The sequence below is a fragment of the Brachyistius frenatus genome, unplaced genomic scaffold (assembly GCF_029030835.1).
Source record: "Brachyistius frenatus isolate BFR_SWC_R1_liver_20210118 unplaced genomic scaffold, ASM2903083v1 Contig_93, whole genome shotgun sequence".
In the NCBI taxonomy this organism is placed as follows: Eukaryota; Metazoa; Chordata; class Actinopteri; family Embiotocidae; genus Brachyistius; species Brachyistius frenatus.
Window position 1 is genome coordinate 1,480,937 of NW_027210692.1, and position 20,905 is coordinate 1,501,841.

The window sequence follows — 20,905 nt, forward strand, 5'->3', positions numbered from 1 at the left end:
TTTTTTAAACGGACCGTAAAGCAGTTTTAAAAAGCATACATACAGCTGCTTGTCCATAAATTCTCTTCTGTTGCCTACGCTTTTGAGGAAAATGAAGATTTGCTTTCCCCTGTTGTCTGCCTGTGCAACACAGAGCCGCAGTGTCTCCCTGCTTCTTTGGATCAGAAAGTCATAATTCAGTCTTTGGGGGTATGTAACTGTGTCACAAGTAGTATTGCCAGTAAATGAATCCAGCCTGCGCTGTCACCAGTAACTGGTGGTCCTGCTAAGAAAGGCTTTGTGACTTTGTCCCAGAGAGTTGTGCTCATCCTGTGTTCTACTGTCACAAGCCATTTGCTCTCTGTCTCCATCTCTTAGACTGAGTATATAAGCAAAGAGGAAGTGTATCACAAATGCATGCAGACAAGCTTACCCATGAATCAGAGAAGATTAGATTTGTTTAGTGCGCGCACACACACACACACACACACATGCTCTCCACTTCACCCTGTGTAAACTTTCCACTGCTGCAGTCTGTGTCAGTCCTGTTGTCATTCTAATTTCATCTGAGGAACCCTGCCAAGGCAATAATGAACTCAAGTCATGAGGCAGAGGCCATGGTGAGTGGTTGGGAGTTGTTGTGTGTGTCTGTGTCTGCGTGTGTTTGCGTGAGTGTGTAGTAGAGAGAAAATGAAAAAGAAGAAATGGAGGTAAAGCTGGTGCTAAAGAGGGGCTGGGCAGGTTTAAGTGTGTTGTTTGTGTGTGCGTGCGTGCGTGCGTGTGTTTAAATGCGCTGCGTCTAACATTGTGCTGGTTTTAAATTAATCAGTGCAGTGGGGTGTATCATCTAAGCCGCTGTAATGTGTCGACTCCTTTATTCAATTTGAGCAGTAATCTTAGAGCTCCCCCTTGGTTTGCCTTCATCAGCCCCCTGCTACAAAGCTAGCTTAACTTAGCCACAGAGACACACACACACAGAGGCAGAGAAATGCTAAAGAGATGAGCCATTTTCTGCGTCAAGATTATACTTAAATAAGTGTAGCCAGGCGGAGTCTCCTCATTATGTGGGTATTATGGTCAAGACGGTCCTTGTTTGCAGCAGGTGTTTGAGATGGTGGACTCCCACTGCTTTAGGTAGTTGGACAGATGATGTAATAAAAATTGATAGAATAATCCTTTCGGATGTATCAGAGGAAAGGAGATAACCCCGAATGCTGCTGTCCTTGGTGCTGAAGTTCAATATGCATGATGTTGCATAGTGAACGTCAGCACCACGGACAGCAACATTCGTTCATCCCAAATTATTTTCCTTTTAAGACTTTTCCCGTGAGAGTGGAGGTCCTTGACTTTTCTCTGAGGTCAGTGACCCCCAAAGTTATCTCAAACATAGACCTGCATTTAATTCACAGCATTTCCTCTCTAATTAATAGTGTGTTCAATGTATTCTTGGTATTAATATCCCCGAGACCCACTTAAAAAGGTGCTGTAACTCTAAGTGACCTCATCAGTTACAAACTATTTATATTGGCATTTTTCGGATGCCGGATGGCTGAAAATAAACATTTGAAAAAATTTTGCAAACCTCAAATTGAATTTCAACATGGCTGAAAAGTGATTAAGCATCAGTATAAACAATGAGTTTTAGGTATTAGTAATCTACTTTTACCCAAAGCTGGAAGTGAATCATATCATTTCGTTGCTGCAGCTGTTTTGAGTAGCCTATTCTTGATGTAACTTTAGAGTAAGTGCAAGTGTAACAAAGTAAAAGGACAGCACTTCCTTCTCGAATTAGCGCCAAAGGCGCAGTGATGTTGCACATCGACCATCAGATCAGACTGTGGTTAACTGCATCGGGGCAGGTGTGATTCTGTTGTGTGAGATCAGGAAATTTCCATTTTCAGACTGCAGCTTAAAATTGTTCTTTTATCTGATTTTAACGCCGGTTTTACTTTTACATCGTTTGCTTGAGCTTCTTGCCATATTCTTTCTGTCTTAAGAAACTTACAAAAACAAGTGGTAAGACATCTTTTACTTTCTACAGAGATCAATTCTCGCTGATTTGAGTTTTGGAAAGCCGAGCGTTAGTTTTCCTTCAACAAAAAGGCGGCGTGAATCTCTCCAACCACAGCTCGAAGTATTGCAGCAGTTTTTACGCTTTCATCGCAGCATGGCGACGACCCCTCTCCTACCCACTGCCATCCACCACTCCATCCTCCCACTGAAGTGATACCGCACGGTGTGCAGCTGACACCGTCGCTCCACTCGCTGTTATATCTCACCCCACCCCGCCCCCGCGGGGAACGGCGGCAGCGGGTGCCAAACCGAGCGGTGACACTCAGCAGCCGGACTGCCGCCTCGTCTCGTCCGTCTCCAGCGCTTCACAAAGAGGAGGATGCCATGAGATTTCCCATAGGCCCTCGCTGGCACCTGGCTGCGAGTGAACCGGGGGGAAAGAGGGGCTAACCGACGGCGGATAATGACGTGATGGTTCCGGTTGTAGAGCGAGCAGAGGGGGGCTCCGGGCGCCTTTAATGACCGGTGCTGGGGAGGAAATCACTGGACTTTATTGTGTGTGTGTGAGCTACGTGCAACACCGGACCGACCGCAGTCCTAAGAAAAAGAAGCGGTCTCTCAAACAGGTTGCTGAGATATTCTTCAGCCGGAGAGGTAAAGCATTGTGGATTTACTATCACTTAACGGCTCAGTGCATCAATGTATCCCCTTAATTGAGTAGAATTAAGCAAATCGGTGATCTAATAGCAGATAAATTGACCTCTAGCCGTCAATTTGGTTGAAATATTAGCTATATTTATGTGAGAAAAGTACTAATTTGCGATTTTATCCCGCAAAAATGTCGTATGTTCTTGAGTTTTGACATTACATGCAATGGTGTGGATGGGAGATGGTAAGGTGAGTTAAATCGATTTCAGCCTCTATCCTATTCCTTTAGTTTACCTGTTTGCATTGGACTAAGAAGGATCAATGTTTAATTTACAGACTTTGTGCCATGAATGACCATGAAAATGTATTTTATCCTGCATGTTTCTGACCACTTTCCTATTTCCCATGAGACAGTATGAGTGAGTGAGTGAGGTGATGAATAAATGCAGGTGTGATGAATGACATGAAAATGATGAATGAATGAATTTCTGACAGACAGATACATCTGACAGACTTTCTGCCCCCACCTTGAGACAAACAGGCTCATTTACTGTAGCTGCAGTGCTGACCACATTGCTGGTGCCTCAGGCTCTCTTCAAATCCTGGTTGTAACTGATGTCATGTCATGTCTTTTTTTTTTCCTTTTTTTTTTTCCCCAGGGGGCTTTGCACCACAGTCGAAAATGATATACCCCAGATGGTGACTTCTAGGTAAGGTGCGCGTTTGTGCATGTTCGTCTCGTACTTACACACACACACACACACACACACACACACACACACACACACACACACACACACACACACACACTGGTTGTTACAGGTGAAAAGGGAGCCGGCTCTAAACCCTTTTCCCCCACAAGGTTGTTCATGTGGTGTCTCTGATCTCTGTTCTGCACCTCGGGGATCTTGCTTTGGGCAAAGTGTGTAATGGGAAGTGTTCACTTGTGTTTCAGCTCTTATATCTTCAGCTGAGATCTCTGCAGCTCATTTGGATTTCACTGGCGTCCCAAAATTCAACCCCTGCTCAGTTCACCAAACCAGTTCCTATGTATTCAACCATAGATGATCCAAAATAAATTACAGTGAGGTAATTATGATGTGGTAACCATACCAAACACGAAAAGAGACCAGATCCAGTGTACACATTATCAGTCATATGGAAAAAACGGGTGACTGAATTCCGTTTAGAGAATTTGAAAATGAAATATTCTGCCTCTCCTCCCCCCACTTTTTTTCCCCCACTCCTTGCTGCCTTTGTTCCCTTCTGCTCTGGTAGTGGGTGTCTCTGTCCTAGATGTGGATGTGTTCCTCTCCTCGCACGCTGAGATGAGTGCTTTTCAGAGGCGGATGAGGCAGAAAAGTCCAGATTTTACTATCTGGCTAAATTGCCCTGTGATGGAAAAATATTGTTAAAGGAATGATAGTTGAATAATTGAAGCCCCAGGGCTTTAAAATTGCAGCGACTCACTGTGATTTCCAGTGCAAAGTTGGAGGCCACCTCAACGAAATATTCATATCATTATTTAAGAATGGATATATCAGAAAGCCACTAAGGTACTGCCACCCTCTCCAGCACTCTTACTCTCCCTATATGATCTCTGTTTCCAATCTCTGGTTGTAAAATCATCTCCCCATGTTTTCTCTTTGAAAGTGAATTTATCCCCATAATAACTTTTATCAATATCCTTCATCTCATGTCCTCTTAAACGGGACCATAATAGCTTTTCAAAAATTGCTTTCCACCTTCCTCATATAGTTATATTTCTTTGTATCTGCAATAAAATATTAAGACCATTAAAGTATAATGACTTTCAGGAGACATTGTAAAGAATAAATATAGAATAAAAGAGAATATAGTGGGAATACAAATGGACTTTGACAGTACAAGAAATAAGTTGATTAATTCATCAAGCAAAAATGCCAAACATTTTCCTTTTCATGTCATCATAAGTTGAATATATTTGGGTTTTTGGCTGCTGGCCTGACAAAACAAGACATTTTCAGAAACCTCTTGGGACTCGGGGGGAACTTGTGATGGGCACTTTTCACAATTTTTGGACAATTGGACCAGAGATGGTTCACTTAAAGTCTGCAACAGGGATGAAAAGCTTGTTGGTCTCCATACAAATTAAGAATATCTTGTAGGTTATGCGCCACGCTATTTTTTGACCGGGCTCGGTAATGTCCTGGAGTCTCTGCTGATTGACAGGCGAGATCACTGTGATGACAGAACTCCCAAGAAGTTACGGCTCCCAGCCAAGAAATAGTTGGGCAATAACTCCCTGTGAAACTCTAACTTGTTAACCTACAGAGTTTGTATGGGTTAATCAAACGAGATAAATAGTCTTAAAAGAAAGTTTTAAAGGTGTTGGTAGTTGGATTTTGTTATCTTCAAACAGAGTCAGGCTAGATTTTTCTCCCTCTCCAGATTTGTGCTAAACTAAGCTGACGGTAGCTTCATATTGAATCAACATGGCATTACTTTTCTTCTAACTCTCGTGCAACAAGAGATCAAATAAACATATTCCTCCAAATGTCAAACTACGCCTTTACCTTGTAGCTTTGGGTTTTCTAATTAAATTTTTCTTTCAAAGCTTCTCTCATTTCTGTGGTTCACTCGGGCATCACAGGGGAGAAGAAGCTCCTAATTTCAAAACATGATCCCACATGATACTTCTGAGTGTTTTTACCTCTTTAGTGTTTGATCAGTGTGTGTGTGTGTGTGTGTGTGTGTACACGTGCGTGTGTACACGTGCACGCCCGTGTGTTCTTGTGCATTCACATTTAGCTGACTGCTAGGATCGTTTCATTTCCCACAGAGAAAACGAATTAAAATATGACACCTCTCTCTTCTGCCTCTCCTCTCCTGCTTTTCATTGTGTCAAGAGATGGCAAAACTGCTAAATATAGTTCTGAAAGTGGAGTGCGAAACCTCTCCATGTCTCTCAACATTTCTAACATAATGAAGGTTGAAGTGTTGTGGTAACCTGAACAATGGCTTAATCATCTGACTAATCACCTTTTTATGTGCATTTTAAATTTAAAAACTAAAGAGAGAAGAACAAGAAAAAGAGCATATTCTGTGTGTGTGTATGAAAGAGTATAGATCTTAACAACAACAACATCATCATCTGATAGCAATTAATATCACAACATGGCAAATAGATTACAATGTAATACAACATGCCCAACATAGAAACACTTATCTATAAAACAACGTTCTCATGGATGAGTCAACACTACCACACAGTTATGTTGTGGGTACAGGTTTACTTATATTTAAAACTTTTTCGGATAGTTCTAAATACATAGCTGCCATTCCTGTGGAGAGAAAGGGAGTCGGAGACTGTTGCATTTTAATCCTTTGTCATTTCAATTATCCCCAAGCTGTAATTGTTGAATTTGTCTGCTGTAACGCTGACCGAGACTGCAAAAGTGAACCAAGTCAAGCTGCTGAATGGTTAATCCCATTTGAACACATTGTACATTTTAACTTTAGCATGCTTTCACTGGCAAACAGATTTTGTGCCATGATTGGATATTTCTCACTGAAATACCCTCTGGAAGATTTAATGTCCCTGCTTATATTTTTATGTGCTCAAACTTTAACCTTTTAGACAAAAAATAAAAAAATAAAAAAAAAAAAAATTCCCCTCGGGGATTAATAAAGTATATACCTACCTACCTACCTACCAAAACCTAAACCAGATGTTCATATTAATCTAATATTTGTTTTCAATAAATGTTTAATTTTGTGATCTACCATCACTATATTTAAAGTCAGTAAACAACAAGATGGAATTTTGAGCTGTAACGATTGGTGGATTAATAAAAATGCCAGTAATGTCTGGTTCCAGCTTCTCAGATGTGTACAAATTATGGTTTCCTGAGTATTTTGTGATATTAAATGAAATCTCTTTATGTTGGTCGGACAAAGCAAGAAACTATAAAATGTCCTGTTGGGAATTTTCACCATTTTCTTCGATTTTATTGACCAAATTGATTAATCAAGAAAACAAGTGGCAGTTAAACAAACAAGGAAAATAATTATTAGTTTCAGTTTAAATTGAATTATCACCCGGCCCTGCTTCATCCTCAGAATGATGACAAGGCTGCTGATAGTAGATCTCTCTCTCTCACTCACACACACACACACACACACACACACACACACACACACACACACACACACACACACACACACACACACACACACACACCACTTGATATCGTCTTTTGGCATCCCTCAAAATCCCTTGAAATCTGGGGAGATCCACATTTTCTTCATCCTTTCTCTTGTATAGTGAAGAAATGGATGCTTTACTTAATGCGACTGAAGGTCACTTGACGGATAGACTGTATGACTGGAGTCTACTGGTCACCTGGGACTGGTTCACTTAATGACTTGAAGGAGCTTTTGTGTTGTGGAAATCAGATGCCTGTTGGCCCCTCTGAGGCCGTCTCATCCCCCTTCGTCCCCGTCACTTGTCCAAGTCAGCGACTGATGGGATTTCTGGGGAGATCCTTGAACTTCTTTCAGGCGACAGTTAAATCTAAGGGTTTCATACATGATGCTATGAGCATGTGTTTGCATGTTTCCCAGTTGAGTCAGACAGCTGTAAGCTAGCAGCGAGTCATACGTGAACTGTGTGGGATAAGATACTCTGACAGCGTTCGGGTTCAGTATTCCAACCTCTGTCACTTGGTGTCTTTGTCTCTCCAGTCTGTTGGAAACTCTCTAATCTGAGGCTTTTACCTCAGCGCTCCCTTTCTCGTATAATTTGGTTGCATGTTAGTCAAAATCAATTATTTTTGTTTCTAGAAAGATTCCATTGTTTTATCTTTGTTGATATACATATACAGACAAGGCCATAATTTTTGCATAATTGTGTCACCGTAGCTTTTTAGATTAAAATTGAAGAACCAGGAGGGGGGGAAAATTCGGAAAAGGGGTTGAATGAGAGACTCTAAAGACAGTGAAAAGGAGACGAGAAGTGAGGACACAGATGATTGTGAGCAGGAGAGGGAAGATGGAGAAATGGCGAGCAAGAGAGACTTCACATCGCTTTTAACGACATTATCGTGGCCCGTGGTGTATATAATTTAGTACGATGACGCAATGGAAGATACTGCAGCGAGTGAGCTGTCTGGGAGTGAGGATCGCATGCTCATTTCAACACACACACACACACACACACACACACACACAGTAGCAGACATTTCGTTCTGTGGTTGTGGTGTCAGTTTAAAATAGTCAGAGATTCAAGTGTATTTCATGTTGAATGATACGATTTATGACCCCATCCCTATCAGTTTTTAAGGGGTATTCCCCCTCTTGCATCTTTTGTTTCAATTCAGATGGTTGAAAATCAAAAGAGACACAGGAAAGAAACCTTTCGCATTGTGTGACTGAGATGAGAAACATGTGGCTCCAGAGCTAGACAGCAGACCAAACCATCCAATCATAGGCTTGCATTTGTTTTAACCTCCTGGCTGAGATTTCCCATTTATGTCAACATATCAAGTGAAAGAACATTTTATTTGTTTCATTAGGTAATAAGACTTAAATTTGCTACAAATTACTGCTGTGGGAGGCTCATGGCTTTTAGAAAATTACAATAATACCTCCAGGAATGAGAAAAGAAACTAGATCATTTTTTTTTTTTGCCATTTAATTGGCATAATTAAATGTTGTTCCTCTGCTGAGAAATATCAGGATGTTTTAGTTAATCAACTTGAACAGTAGATAAACAAAGTCGTCTGGTGTTGTAATTACTGTAATGGCAGAGCTTAAAATGAATAATTCTGCTTGAAGTCAACCATATAAATTAGTCTAAATTAATGTCAATACCATGCATTTTACATGCTGATGCATTAGGTCATCCTCCCCAAGTGCATTAATTTGGGTGTTCTGGTTTCTGGTTGGGTGTTTGTTTGGCATTTTGACGTGACCGCCAGGAAAATGAAATGATGGCATGCACACACATATTCTGTATCTCTTGCACACAGCTAATTTAGTGTTTTCTGTCAGATAGACCTCTATAAGGAGGCTAGACAGTGCATTTGCTCTGTGCATTGAAGATGCTTATGTTTATGGATGTCTTGATTTCTTTTCATTCGCACCATTTTTGCTCCTATGTGACTCCAATCAGAGCTTTTTGTTTAAGGTTACTTACCTGCAAAGAGGAGAAAAGGTCAAAGGAAATTAGAAATCCTTTCACTGTGATTTTTAAGTGAGGGATTCTGTATGAATATCTATATATTTCCTTGACTTTCACTCTTACAGTATGTCTGTGTATTAATGACTGTATGCAGCCAACGGTATCCAGGACTTTTTCCTGATGGCCATTATTCATGCAGCTCTGAGAGGTGCTTTTGAATCTGTCACATTACACCTAAAGGACACAAGATGCACGTGCATTTCAGATTTAGTATTCTGAAACTGTGCTGCACATGTGAATGCAACATACTGCCCATATGGCTAGTGTGCACTGTAGGTGCTGCTGTGTTCAGCATGATAATTCATCCTCATCTAGAGCAGTCCTATTGTAATTCAGCACCTCACAATTTCTGCTTTTAATCATGCTGAAGTGAATGTAATTATATGCAATATAGAACTATATTGTATTTATTTATTCCAAGGCCAAGTTCTATGTCTCATTAGACAGCAGGTGTGATATAAATGCTAAAGGGTAAAAAAAATGTTGATTAAACTGACATTCTAGGTAATCAGTTATGTCTTGTTATGTTTTGCAAAGCTGCTTACAGCTTTTCAAATGTCTATAACATGAAGATTTGCTGCTTTTCTCTATATAATATCACTGATATCTGAATGTGGTTAGGTTTGGTTTGGTGATCACGCTAAATAAGTAAGTACATCGCTTACGCTCTGGTAACTTGCTACTACATTTTATAAGCTAAACTATTGCTTGAACTAATAAAATATGGATTGCCAATGAAAATAATTATTAACTGAAGCCCTATACAATTTGTTTCTCACGCTAACCACTTTCACCTGACAAAAGCCTCTCTCTCTTTTATCCCGCAGGAGCTCGAGTGTGAAGGGGTTTTGAGAGTAACACTCCACAGGCCTGTCATGGTTTCCTACCTTCTCACATTCTTCCATCTCTGCATCTCCCGCTGTCTTCTAATGTAAGTGTGCATTTCTTTTATTAGAGTTCAGACATTTCTGTGCCTTCAGCAGATGGAATTATTTTTCTTCTAAACTCTAAACCTCTGAAAACAACATAACACCAGCCACTAGGCTATACTGTACAGATGGCTGACAACTTAAAGAAATGGTTCAAAACGTTGTTATTCGATGTCTTGTCAGCAGTGAGATAAGAAGATCAACATCGCTTTTATGTCAAAGTGATGAGTGTTGAGCTGAAGCTGGTGATTATCTTAGCTTAGCATAAAGACTGGAAGCAGGAGGAAACAGCTAGCCTGGCTCTGTTCAAAGTTTAAGAATACACCTACTAACACCTATAAAGCTTGCAAATACACACAATGTATCTCATTTGTTTCATCTGTAAATAGAAATGAAAAAAGGATCATTGGCAACTATGGTTGTACCTATACTTTACATTACATTACGTTACATAACAGGTTATGTTACATGGGTGACGTAAGTTACGCCGCGTACTGTATGTGCCGTGCGTTAAATACATTATGTAATTTTTAATTATTTGTGTTAATGTCAGATTATTTACCTTTACCTACCATCTGGGGCAGCTTTCCGGTCATTTTGCAAAGTATGACAGTTTTTTTTTAATTTAGACATCTTCAGCTTCTTTTACCAAATTGGAGATGTTGTAGCATTCAGAACTTGCTGAAATCTCTAGATCAAATACTGATGTGAACAAGTGGCTCAGAAATTGAATCTGAACGATCACAGACAAAAAAAGTGGATAACTCTTCTCGTATTCTCTCTCAGAAACCAAACAACTGTAAATAATTCTGTACAGAGTACCAGAGCCTGCTGAACGGTTGGATGAATAGACTAATTATGTGCCATCATATGCTATGTAGCCTATGTCTTACATAATCACACAATGCTGTGTCTCAATTTGTGTCAGGAAAGCCAGCAGATATGTTGGTGAGGGATGCATTCAAATGTCACAATTATTTCCAGCCAGTGTTACATCTGGGACACCAAGGTTAATGCACTATACAAGTATGTGTACACATGTGTAAGTGTACTATCGGGAGTACACAAATTGAGACAGGGTCTGGGTCTGAACCCAGTTGAACACCTTTGGGAGATTTTGAAGCAACATGTCTCTCGTCACATCATCAAAACAGTAAATGAAGGAGTAGGTTTTGGATGAATGGTGTTCATCCCTCAACTATAATCTCACAGACCTGCACAATCAGTGCCATGGAGTATTAAAGTTGTTCTGTAGGTCGCCCATCTGTACTATATCTTCGTGCCCCGGCACAACCCATCTGTTTGATAACAGCTGCGTGATAACCAACCAGTTACAACATGTTTCATCAGTTGCAGTTACATCACAATGGCACTTGAATATACTAATTCAGCCTACATTGGTTATCTTTTCAGGCATTATAGAAACATTTGTTGGACGTAAGTATGCTGAATTTTCTGCCGCAAATTTGAGTAAAACTGAAATCCAGATGTCATTCAGTCTTTTTTTTTTTTCCCCTCCTCCTTGCTGTGTTCAAATTTCCATTTCTGTGGGCTTCCATTGTTCCTTCTGTTCTCTGTGTATTGTCCCCTCTGAAGGGTTTGATGGAGAGCTGGTCGAATGTCAGCGGGAACTATTGTTATATCCGGAGGAATTCTCGCCGGAGTGATACTGCTGTGCATTGTAGCAGTTCTCTGTTACTGTAGACTCCAGGTATCGTCATGCGTGCATGTTTGTCAGTCATTGGAAGGAGGGAGATAAAATTTAAAAAAAAAAAAATAAAGTTAATCCATTTCAAACTTTTGTGGTATAAAGTTTTATCTGGGTGACGTATTAAAAATGACTGAGCTCAGTCATCTGTGAATCTCATGACACATTGGTTCAGAAGCAGAGTGGGGATTTCTGGCACAATTTCAACTTTTTCTAAAATGCATGAAGAATGGGAATACAGTAGTTTTAAAGGGGTCATAAATCTAGTTTCCCTCCAGTTATTTTACTTTTCAGATGTTGCATTCTTGTTTATCTAAATTAGATATGTTTTACTTGAACAACAGTATATCTGATGCTTTTAATTAAGCCTTTTTCAATATTTGTATGCAGTGTAAATACACTTATTCTGTTATATAAGATACAAAAACTGTACTATCTACTTTAAGATGACATTTTATTAAGAGAAAACAAATCGACTCTTATTTCCTTTTGTTTGATTTTGTTTGTATTTTTATTTCAGCGCATGATAACAATTATAACGTTCTTCTTTGTGTCAGTTTAAGACAGTTAGGCCTTCCTTCACTATAGTATCAAGTGAACAGCAAATGTGATGTTGACAGCTGTTAAAGCTCTTCAACAGATCTACCTTTCAAATGCTTTCCGTCCCTCCAAAACCAAAAGTGTACTGTCCCTTCAACAAACAGGGAAAAGAGTGGTATCGATCCTCCTGTCTAACCTCGTTGCAAGAGATGTTCACAATACACTATGTTTTACAAAACAGTCATTTTGTGCAACAACTCTCTCTCTCTCTCTCTCTCTCTCTCTCTCCTGGTGTCTTCCCTGTCAACCTCCTGCAGTATTACTGCTGTAAGAAAAATGATTCTGAGGTGGACGTGGGTTCCGTGGTGGGAGCGGACCCTCTCTCTCACTTTCCCTGCAACGCCTGCAACGCCCTCGCCATGGATGGCGCCGCCATCACCCCCGTCTCCCTGGATCAGCTGGACACGGGTTCCCACCACAACCACTGCCCCACCTGTTCGCCGTACCCCCGCCGCGCCGGACTCGCAGACGACATGCGTAACGGAGGGGAGCGGCTGGGCTTCCACACCTACTACGAGAACCCGTCTGTCTCTCTCCCCCTGTCCGTCAACCCGCAGGGCTCCACCCCTCTGAGTTACTACAATCCCACGGACATGTTTCCTCCCCCGCCGCGCCCCTACAGCACCCAGGTCTGACCTCTGCTTTGCCATAAAGACGCGCGCACACACACACACACACACACACACACACACACACACACACACACACACACACACACACACACACACACACACATCTAGCACATGCCCCTTTGCTTGGGACTAAATTCAGGTAATGGATTAAGATACAGCACAACTACACAGACACACATGCTCACATTACTGTACATGCTCACTCCACAGTCACAGATTTACCCAGACTCCTTCATGCAGGGAAGTGATCCATAAACTGAGCCCACTGACAGAGCCCCTGTGTGGGCAACAAATCCGTGCAGCAGTGCTGGGCAAACAGCATTAGATCGACTGGAAAATGGTGCATAACTCTTCTACAGCATCAGTTTGTGTCCTACGGGGACAAATCACACATGCTGCTAAAATATTTTGGGTTTCTGGATCAAAGATATAATCCGGCTAAATTTGGGTGTCAATGCATCTTGTTTAATACAGTAATGTAAGACACATTTGAATTTGTGACAACACATGTTGTATAATGTGATCATAAGATGGTCCCCAGACACACTGAGGAACAGCTAATATTCTTATGTAGGTGGTAGGAACTGCAATTTCTATATAAATCATGATATAAACTCATTATATTCAATATGTATATTTTCTTTTCATGAAATGTTATTTTACAGCATAGATGTGAATCACAATCCAATCAAATGAATTCAGTTTTTCATTTTTCTAAATAGGTTTCAGATTATTTTCAGTAAAGTTTTATTGATGTATGGCTCTATTTTTTTTTTTTTTAATTTCGTGGAAACTTTGTGGAAAAACTATTTGGAAACTATTTGTAAATCACTTCCTGGCCTTCACAAAAGAACTCAGAAAATGTAAACCTTACGACACAGCAATTCTGCGTGACTTACACGGCCTCAATTACTTAAGATTAGACATGCAAGGCTGTTAAAAGCTGATGTTCAGCCTATTCTCTGACAAAATGCTGCCGCCTACAAATGCCTGTGTCAAGTAAAAATTAAGATCTCATACTTTTCTTCTGGCAGCAGACTAATATCTTGATTATTGATTAGTTATTAGTGGTTTTAATGCACAGTTGGATATGTTGATGCATTTGTCAGTCACCTAAGACCAGAAGAGATGTTAAATAGCCACAGAAATCCCTTCCTCTGAGCTGTGAGGCCGAGGACATCTGCACTTTTTTTAGCATTCAAAATTCATCATTGCCGTTTTCTACTTATAAAATTAAATGTGAACTGCGAGGTTAAATCGGATCACCGGGAGACGGGCTTCTGATCCGACACACGGGGAAGGCAGGTGTTAGCTGTTAGCTTGATCTTCACAGTTTTGTATATATCTGGTTACAAAAATACAACATTTGAAAAGGACAACCACACCCGTCTCCCCCCCCCCCCCCCATTACTATTTCTTCAGTTTCTGTTATTCTTTCCTACAGTGCTCCTCACCTCCCCCTTTCTGGTGTTAACTAAAAGGGTCTAATGTTAGTGTGAACCCCTCCACCCACCCACCCACCCGCCCGTCCGTCCGTCCATCTGTCCGTCCGTCCGTCCGTCCCCTGCAGCTTACAGTACATGAGGGCTAACAGTTTTTCTATTAGGAGTAGTCGTTTGCCAACTTTAGAAACTACTTATGGAGCTTAATCCTGAAGGAGAAACTCCAAGTCAAGTTATTTGAAGGAGTCAAGTTTCAGTCTCCTAGAAAAATTTGCTTGTGTTCTCACTTCTAGTTAACCGGGCTGGAACTAGACGACTAAAAGGGGGTTTGTCCTGCAGTGTCTTCCATATAGGTTGATGTATTTTAACTTTTTCATGTTTACAGATTGAAATGGAAGAACAGAAAGGAAGAATCCTGAGATTTTAGAGACGTGATAGGCAGAGAAGACTTACGTATCGTATTTTACTGATCTCAAAGCTTTGTATAAGCCATCCTATCTGCTACAATACAGTAATAAGATGCAGTGTTATTACACAGTATATGCCTGAATCTATATATTTTTAAGAAGTATTGTAGTTTTTGTGGGGGATGTCAGGGTTTAGGTGTATTTTAGTGAGTGTGACTTTTCCTTTTCCATTTTGTGTTCCTGTCTATTTCTGACAGTTAAAATACAACAGAGGAACATAATGAGAAGAGACTGGAAATGTACATTTAAAGATAGAAATTCACTTTAAAGTTATCCATAAATTGTGCTAAAAGTATGAAAAAAAGAAAATACAATTATATTGAGTATTATGGATCAAAGATTATTATTTAAAAGACAGATATTTATTCACTATATTATCACATTGTTTCCACTGAGCTGTGAGCTTCATCACATCTCCTAACTTTCATCACCGCACATCCTCTTGTTGTTCAGCAGTAAGTGCTAAATTATATATTTAAAAACTGCTTCTTCTTTTTTTTTTGTTAATTTAATTGTCCACTCAGCATTGGTGTTCACTGCCACATAGCCAGTATACTCTCACTCAACAAATACCATCCCCATAGTTGGGTGAAAGTGGCTTTTTTTTTTATCGTGCTCACTGGTTTGTTGCATCACGAAGAGCACCACGGCTGTATCAGAGCTAAACAGTGTGCCGTTTATTTTTAGCTTCCTGTTTCTTGTTTTCATTGTTAAAAAACTGTATTTTTGAGATTTTACTGAATTGATAGAATACGTTTTGGAATACCCTGGTACAGTGTGAAAAATCCACCATGTTTCACAAATTGTTCCTTTTTTGAGGAGGAATAAATGTTTATATATCTGCCTGGACTTTTTTTTTTTTTTTGCCTGTCTTTTGTTCCAGTGACTCAGACAGTAGGATGTTGAAATCACCGTTTCTGGGAAAAGAAAAGAAAAGCCCAGACGTACATTACGGAAGAAGAGTTGAAAATCTACTGAGGAATACGTATGAAAACTGAAAGTACAATCGAAGACAGAAGTGAAAAATAGCTACACACTGAAGCTTAAAAGAAGGGAAGTGAAACTTGGGGAAGACATGAACTGATTTGTCATTGGGAATAATTAAATGAGAGCATTCAGAACTGAAATGAAGAGAAATGGTATCGTTTCATGTGGGGCGAAAAGAAGTGGGTGTCATTTACGGGCAGAGGTGCAGAATCCTCTTTGTTATGGTAATAATGGCTTTACCTGCTGGACCTGTCAGGCTGCTCAGCATGTGACAATAATAGAGTGACAGGTTTGTGTCATGCCAACACCTCGGGCTGAAATATCACGAATACCACACCATTCACTGTTTGCATACATTAACAGTGTTTAGTTGGCAGTCTGGCAGGTTCACACAGCATCAGTGCCAGAGAGGGTGAGAGTGTGAACAAAAATAAAAAAGAGAAAGAAGAAATGTTTGGAATTAAAGTTTATGACAAAAAAAAAGAGTCAAATCAGAGTCGTGCGTGTGCGCGTGTGTGTGTGTGTGTGTGTGTGTGTGTGTGTGTGTGTGTGCGTGTGCGTGCGTGCGTGTGTGTGTGTGTGTGCGTGTAAGAGAGGACAGGTGAGGTGATAAGAAAGGTCAGCGTTGTTATGGGTGTGTTTGGCTGTCCTTCTTTCACACTCTCTCAGGTCTCATAAATCCTGTTGAACCTGTTGCTTCCTGTACCTGTAACACACTATTTCACTGTGTAACTGGCTCTGACTACTACTTGTTTGATATTTGAGCGTGTAAGTGAGCTGCACTTTACCTGATGGAGTATCTTTCTTCGTTATTCAACTTTGGACTATAAACAGAGTTTCCTTGTGCTGGGAAGACTTGGACTTTATCCGGATGTTTCCTGTTCACTCTCACATCCTGGACTGGATGAAAATCAGACGATCACATCTTTCTGAAGTCAAGTTACATCTCTGATACACGAGATACTTCCATCATTCAGGCCTGACCTTATACTCAACACTCCCGGTGGATTTGGCCTAGGTCAATCTGGTTGGAATTGGAGGTTTTGCATGCTAAACACGGTGACTGTTTTTGTCGGTGTGAGAGGACACAGCTCCTGCAGCTGCATATTGGGGCAAGATGATGGAAGAGGTGTCCGTGGCGACGGCCTGTGATGCCCATGCTATTGACCAGATGAGCGAGGAGGAGATCTTTGCCTGCCTGGTGGCTGAAACAGGACCTCGATTTACAGTAAGATTCCCTCTTGCATAGATTAATTCAATCATAAGTTTTCTTCTTTGGTTCAAGAGCACCACATCTTGCTGAACCATCGTTCCACGGTTTTTAGGCATTAGTAGAATGTAATTAAGTATATATTTACTCAAATGTACTTCATTAATTTCGTACTGCCTCTACTTTACTTGAATATCTCCATTTTACGCCACATTCGGCTGTAATCTTCTGAGGACTTAATTTCAGAGGAATTTTTACTCACCATTGATTGAGAGCCAAAGAGGCAATTTAGCATGCAAAAAAATATGTTGACCTAATTTAACTATCTGCTTTTTGTTTGTTCTGTTGTTATAGATTCTACTATCTAACACCACATAAAAAAGCCCTGCTTCAACCTGCCACAACAGTAAAACACTGCTTACATCACTGATATCAAATAGAGTCTTATCATTAAACTCTCAAAGGTCCCTTTTATCTTCAAGTTCTGTTTCCTTTGACATTCAAATTTGTATTAAATAATTCTGTTTTGAATGGTGAGTATACTCAGAGCCAGTACATGATTCTGGTAATGGTAAAGGTATATTGCAAACTTATTCTAAAGAGCTGTCGTGAAGTTACTTGCAGTGATATAACATGAAAAAAAATAAATCACTTTTGCATTATTGTAGTGCGTTTAAAAACCTGCAGATACAAAACTTACATTTAGAGTCTTCCTACATTTGTTGCCTGAGTTGACTGCAGTGACAAGCATAATGCAAAACCCATTTCTCTGCTCGACAGATTTGTGTACCCAGATATAAGGAAATTAATTCTGATCGTTCATTTCAGATATTTGAGATATGTAAATTGTCATTTCAGGCTTTAGAAAAATTCCTTCCCTGTTCTATTATTCCTTTATGCTTCCTAAATTACTGTATCATTTCCCCCATGTGCACAGTCCTGTGTCTTATCTTGTTTTTCATCCTGATCTGGATCTCTTTCTGAGGCCTGTTATTTTTTTGGCGTACTTATCCCACATCTGGCACAATATCTGTTTGGAGGAGATAGCCGTCTTCAGATCATTCAAATCTGACAGTTTTTCTACCTGATTGTTTTTAATTAGCCTTGACTCTCTGACCTCAGGTCCTGACAAAGAAAGCTAAACGAAGGCAAAGCCAACTTCAAATAATGGATGATGAAGAAGATCCTTTGGACAAGCAAATGGTTAGAAATTCTTGTCTTTAAAACTCCAGTCCTCAAATTTGTCTTTTCAAAGCTACATTTTCTTGATTTTCTGAAATGTGCTGATTTCCATTCTTCAGCTTTTTGAATGCAGGAGTTTGAGTTTTCAGACCGTGATGGATTGTCCTATGTGGTTTTCAGAAGGAAAACCGACGGCTTCAGCAGGCCAGCCTCCGTCTAGAGCAGGAAAATGACAACCTGGCCCACAGACTGATCACCGGCAAGATCGCCCTGAGGAACGCTCTGGACAAGGTACTATTAATTACTGCCCTCTACAAAAGGGTAAAAAAAAAGCCTGGAGAAACCACTAATAAAAATGACCAAACTGTGACCTTATTAAAATTTTTACATTTCAGCATTAAAGTACAAAATCGTATTGTTTAAAACTGTAACATTCGGGGTATGTCTTATAAAAACTTCTGGTATTGTCTATGTCACTGCAGACTGCATAGTTGTATGCATGGCACAAGGATAAACACTTCATTCATGATGTGAGAAAATGCGGTGTTTGTTGAACCTGATACTGATATCTTGAGCTGACTGACATGTTTTGGTTTTTGCAGGCAGAGGACAGAGTGGATGAACTAACCAAAGATCTTCTACAGACCAGACATCAACTGCAGGCCACGGAGGACGAGAAGAAGGGGAAAGACGAGGAAGCTGCAATGGTAAGAAAGATTTCCAGATGTCTGATGATTGAATAGCACCTTATCGTCGTTATACAGTAGCTGTTGACATGTAATTTTGCAAGCATGCAGGTGTTAAAGATGTTTTCTCCTCTGAAAGCTGAAGGAGGTGTTTCGGAGAGAGATGGAGAAGGCTGAGCAGGAAGTCAAACGGTCATCGGGTATCATTGCAGACTACAAGCAGGTACAAATTTAAAACAGTAGGATGTAAACTATACAAAATATACTAATAATGGATATAATATGAAATAGATATACAGTATTCATAAAAAATTGCTGCTGCTGTTTTTACTTAATAATATAAAAATCCGATGCTTTTCCTCTAAGATATGCTCCCAGCTGACAAATCGTCTGGAGAAGCAGCAGGCCGCCCACAGAGAGGAGTTAGATTCACTCAAGGTGAGAGTATTCCTGTGGTGCTGTCCCACTTTTATCTTTCCTTTTACTTCTGCCATACTTCACTTTCAATACAATTGTTGCAGGAAATCGTTTTCAACCCTCTCAAACTCTTTTCTGTTTCAAAAAGTGCCTCAGTTGCTTTACTTTCTCAGTCGCGATGATCTTCAGCAGCTGGTGGATGCTGGTTGTCATGTTCGGGACAGAAAAGTTAAATCTATCTGCCCGTTGCGCTCTCTTTTCACCTTGCAGAGTTCAATAAAGGCTTGCTCCTACTGTCAGCACGCTGTCGAATCAGATGAACCACCCAGTTCTAGTCAGAACTCAGAGACCGCAGCACAGACAGAAGGCCGAGGGACGTCTGAACAAGGCAGGGAGGAGAACAACGCAGGACCCCGACAGGCAGAGCAGAGGAGGGAGGACCAGGAGAAGGAGGCCCTCAGGACTCAGATTAGGGAGCTGGAACAGGAGTTGGCCCAGACCAAACTCCAGATGGTGGAGGCCAAGTGCAAGATCCAGGTAGGACCAGACCATCAGAGCATCCATAAATGCAGTCAGATCACTGAAGCTAATTAAACTCTGTCACAACGTTTAATATCACAATTAACATGCACAAGACCAACAAATCGTTCAGGCAAATACAGAGGTACCTTTGCATGTGTCAGCTAATAAGCCAAAAGAAACTGCAGCACAGAATGCAGTTTCTCATTAAATGGGTTTGAGACAGTTCAGGCAGTGTCTCAATTAGTTCTGTAGTTTAAAAGTACGAGTATATATATATATATATATATATATATATATACACATCAACAAGATTGTCAGTTTTAACCTGACACTCGAAATACAAGTCAGAATCTAATATCAGAAGCTTGAAAAAGTTGCACGAAATATTTACACTTTGATTTGTACAATAATATACTTGAAGAATACTTACATATCACTATGTACATTCAAAGTACATTATTACTTTTGGTGCTAAATGTAAGTACTTTGGCTTGCTTGAAATTAAAAAGAAATTGTACTTCAACTATACATTATTGTTATTTCTTCCTGAATTACAAAAAAAAAAAGCGTCAAATGCATTTGATTTGCAGTAAAGTTTACATTTTCTGCTGCATTTGTCATCATACACCTGTGTAATCCTCCTACAGGAGCTGGAGCACCAGAAGGGAATTCTGGCCAACGATCTCCAGGAAGCAAAGAACAGCTGGATCAGTAAGACCTTCACCTCCCTGCGGACTTCCAGTGGGGGTCTTCACAAAATCAGCATACCCAGAGATGGGGCTCCTACAGTGGGTTGGAAACTCCACAGTGCCCCCCTCTCTGGATGGAGCTCCATGAAGCTGTTGTGGCCCCACAGAGACAATCGAGAAAATGTCTGAAAGGCTGGAATGTGAATGTGAATGTGCAGGTAACCGGACACAAGAGGAGGATCAGACCTCTATTGAAGTGTGAGCTGAACATTGATGTTTTAGCTGCTATTTCTGCATGTGCGCACAGGTGGCGGTCTAGAGCAAAAACTTTGACTGAGGAGAGTACCTGAGAATTCATGCAGGTGATGTCAGACAGGGACTTTCCTGCCTGCTCAACACTTTACAACAATTCACTAATGAAGTCCTTTATAGATCTGTAAACTTAATCCATGTGCCATGTGAGTTTTCTTCATCTTTAATTTGCAAACAGTGTAAATGCAACAATAAAGGAAGTATGACCCCAATTTTTTGTTTATAACGTAAGGAAACCTGACTCATCAGTCGAAACCTC

The 20,905-nt window shown here is 40.4% G+C and overlaps 2 protein-coding genes across 4 annotated transcripts; both read left to right on the forward strand.

Moving 5' to 3' along the window:
• The first annotated feature begins 2,295 nt into the window (after window positions 1–2,295).
• On the forward strand, window positions 2,296–16,125 carry LOC138627999 (protein FAM163A-like). Of its 3 annotated transcripts, none has more exons than XM_069710711.1 (6): window positions 2,296–2,646; window positions 3,300–3,355; window positions 9,691–9,794; window positions 11,206–11,229; window positions 11,389–11,503; window positions 12,358–16,125. In XM_069710711.1, the coding sequence occupies exons 5-6, from the start codon at window positions 11,411–11,413 to the stop codon at window positions 12,733–12,735; spliced, it is 471 nt and encodes a 156-aa protein (XP_069566812.1). In that variant the 5' UTR covers window positions 2,296–2,646; window positions 3,300–3,355; window positions 9,691–9,794; window positions 11,206–11,229; window positions 11,389–11,410; the 3' UTR covers window positions 12,736–16,125. The 3 variants fall into 3 exon arrangements, with proteins under 3 accessions (XP_069566812.1, XP_069566810.1, XP_069566811.1); XM_069710709.1 differs by having other exon boundaries at window positions 3,300–3,350; XM_069710710.1 differs by lacking the exon at window positions 11,206–11,229 and having other exon boundaries at window positions 3,300–3,350.
• A 27-nt stretch (window positions 16,126–16,152) lies between these two features.
• LOC138627996 (rab GTPase-activating protein 1-like) lies at window positions 16,153–20,857 on the forward strand. The gene is made up of 8 exons (XM_069710706.1): window positions 16,153–16,856; window positions 17,961–18,041; window positions 18,201–18,311; window positions 18,623–18,727; window positions 18,846–18,929; window positions 19,073–19,144; window positions 19,394–19,660; window positions 20,293–20,857. The coding sequence occupies exons 1-8, from the start codon at window positions 16,746–16,748 to the stop codon at window positions 20,521–20,523; spliced, it is 1,062 nt and encodes a 353-aa protein (XP_069566807.1). The 5' UTR covers window positions 16,153–16,745; the 3' UTR covers window positions 20,524–20,857.
• The last annotated feature ends 48 nt before the right edge of the window (window positions 20,858–20,905 follow it).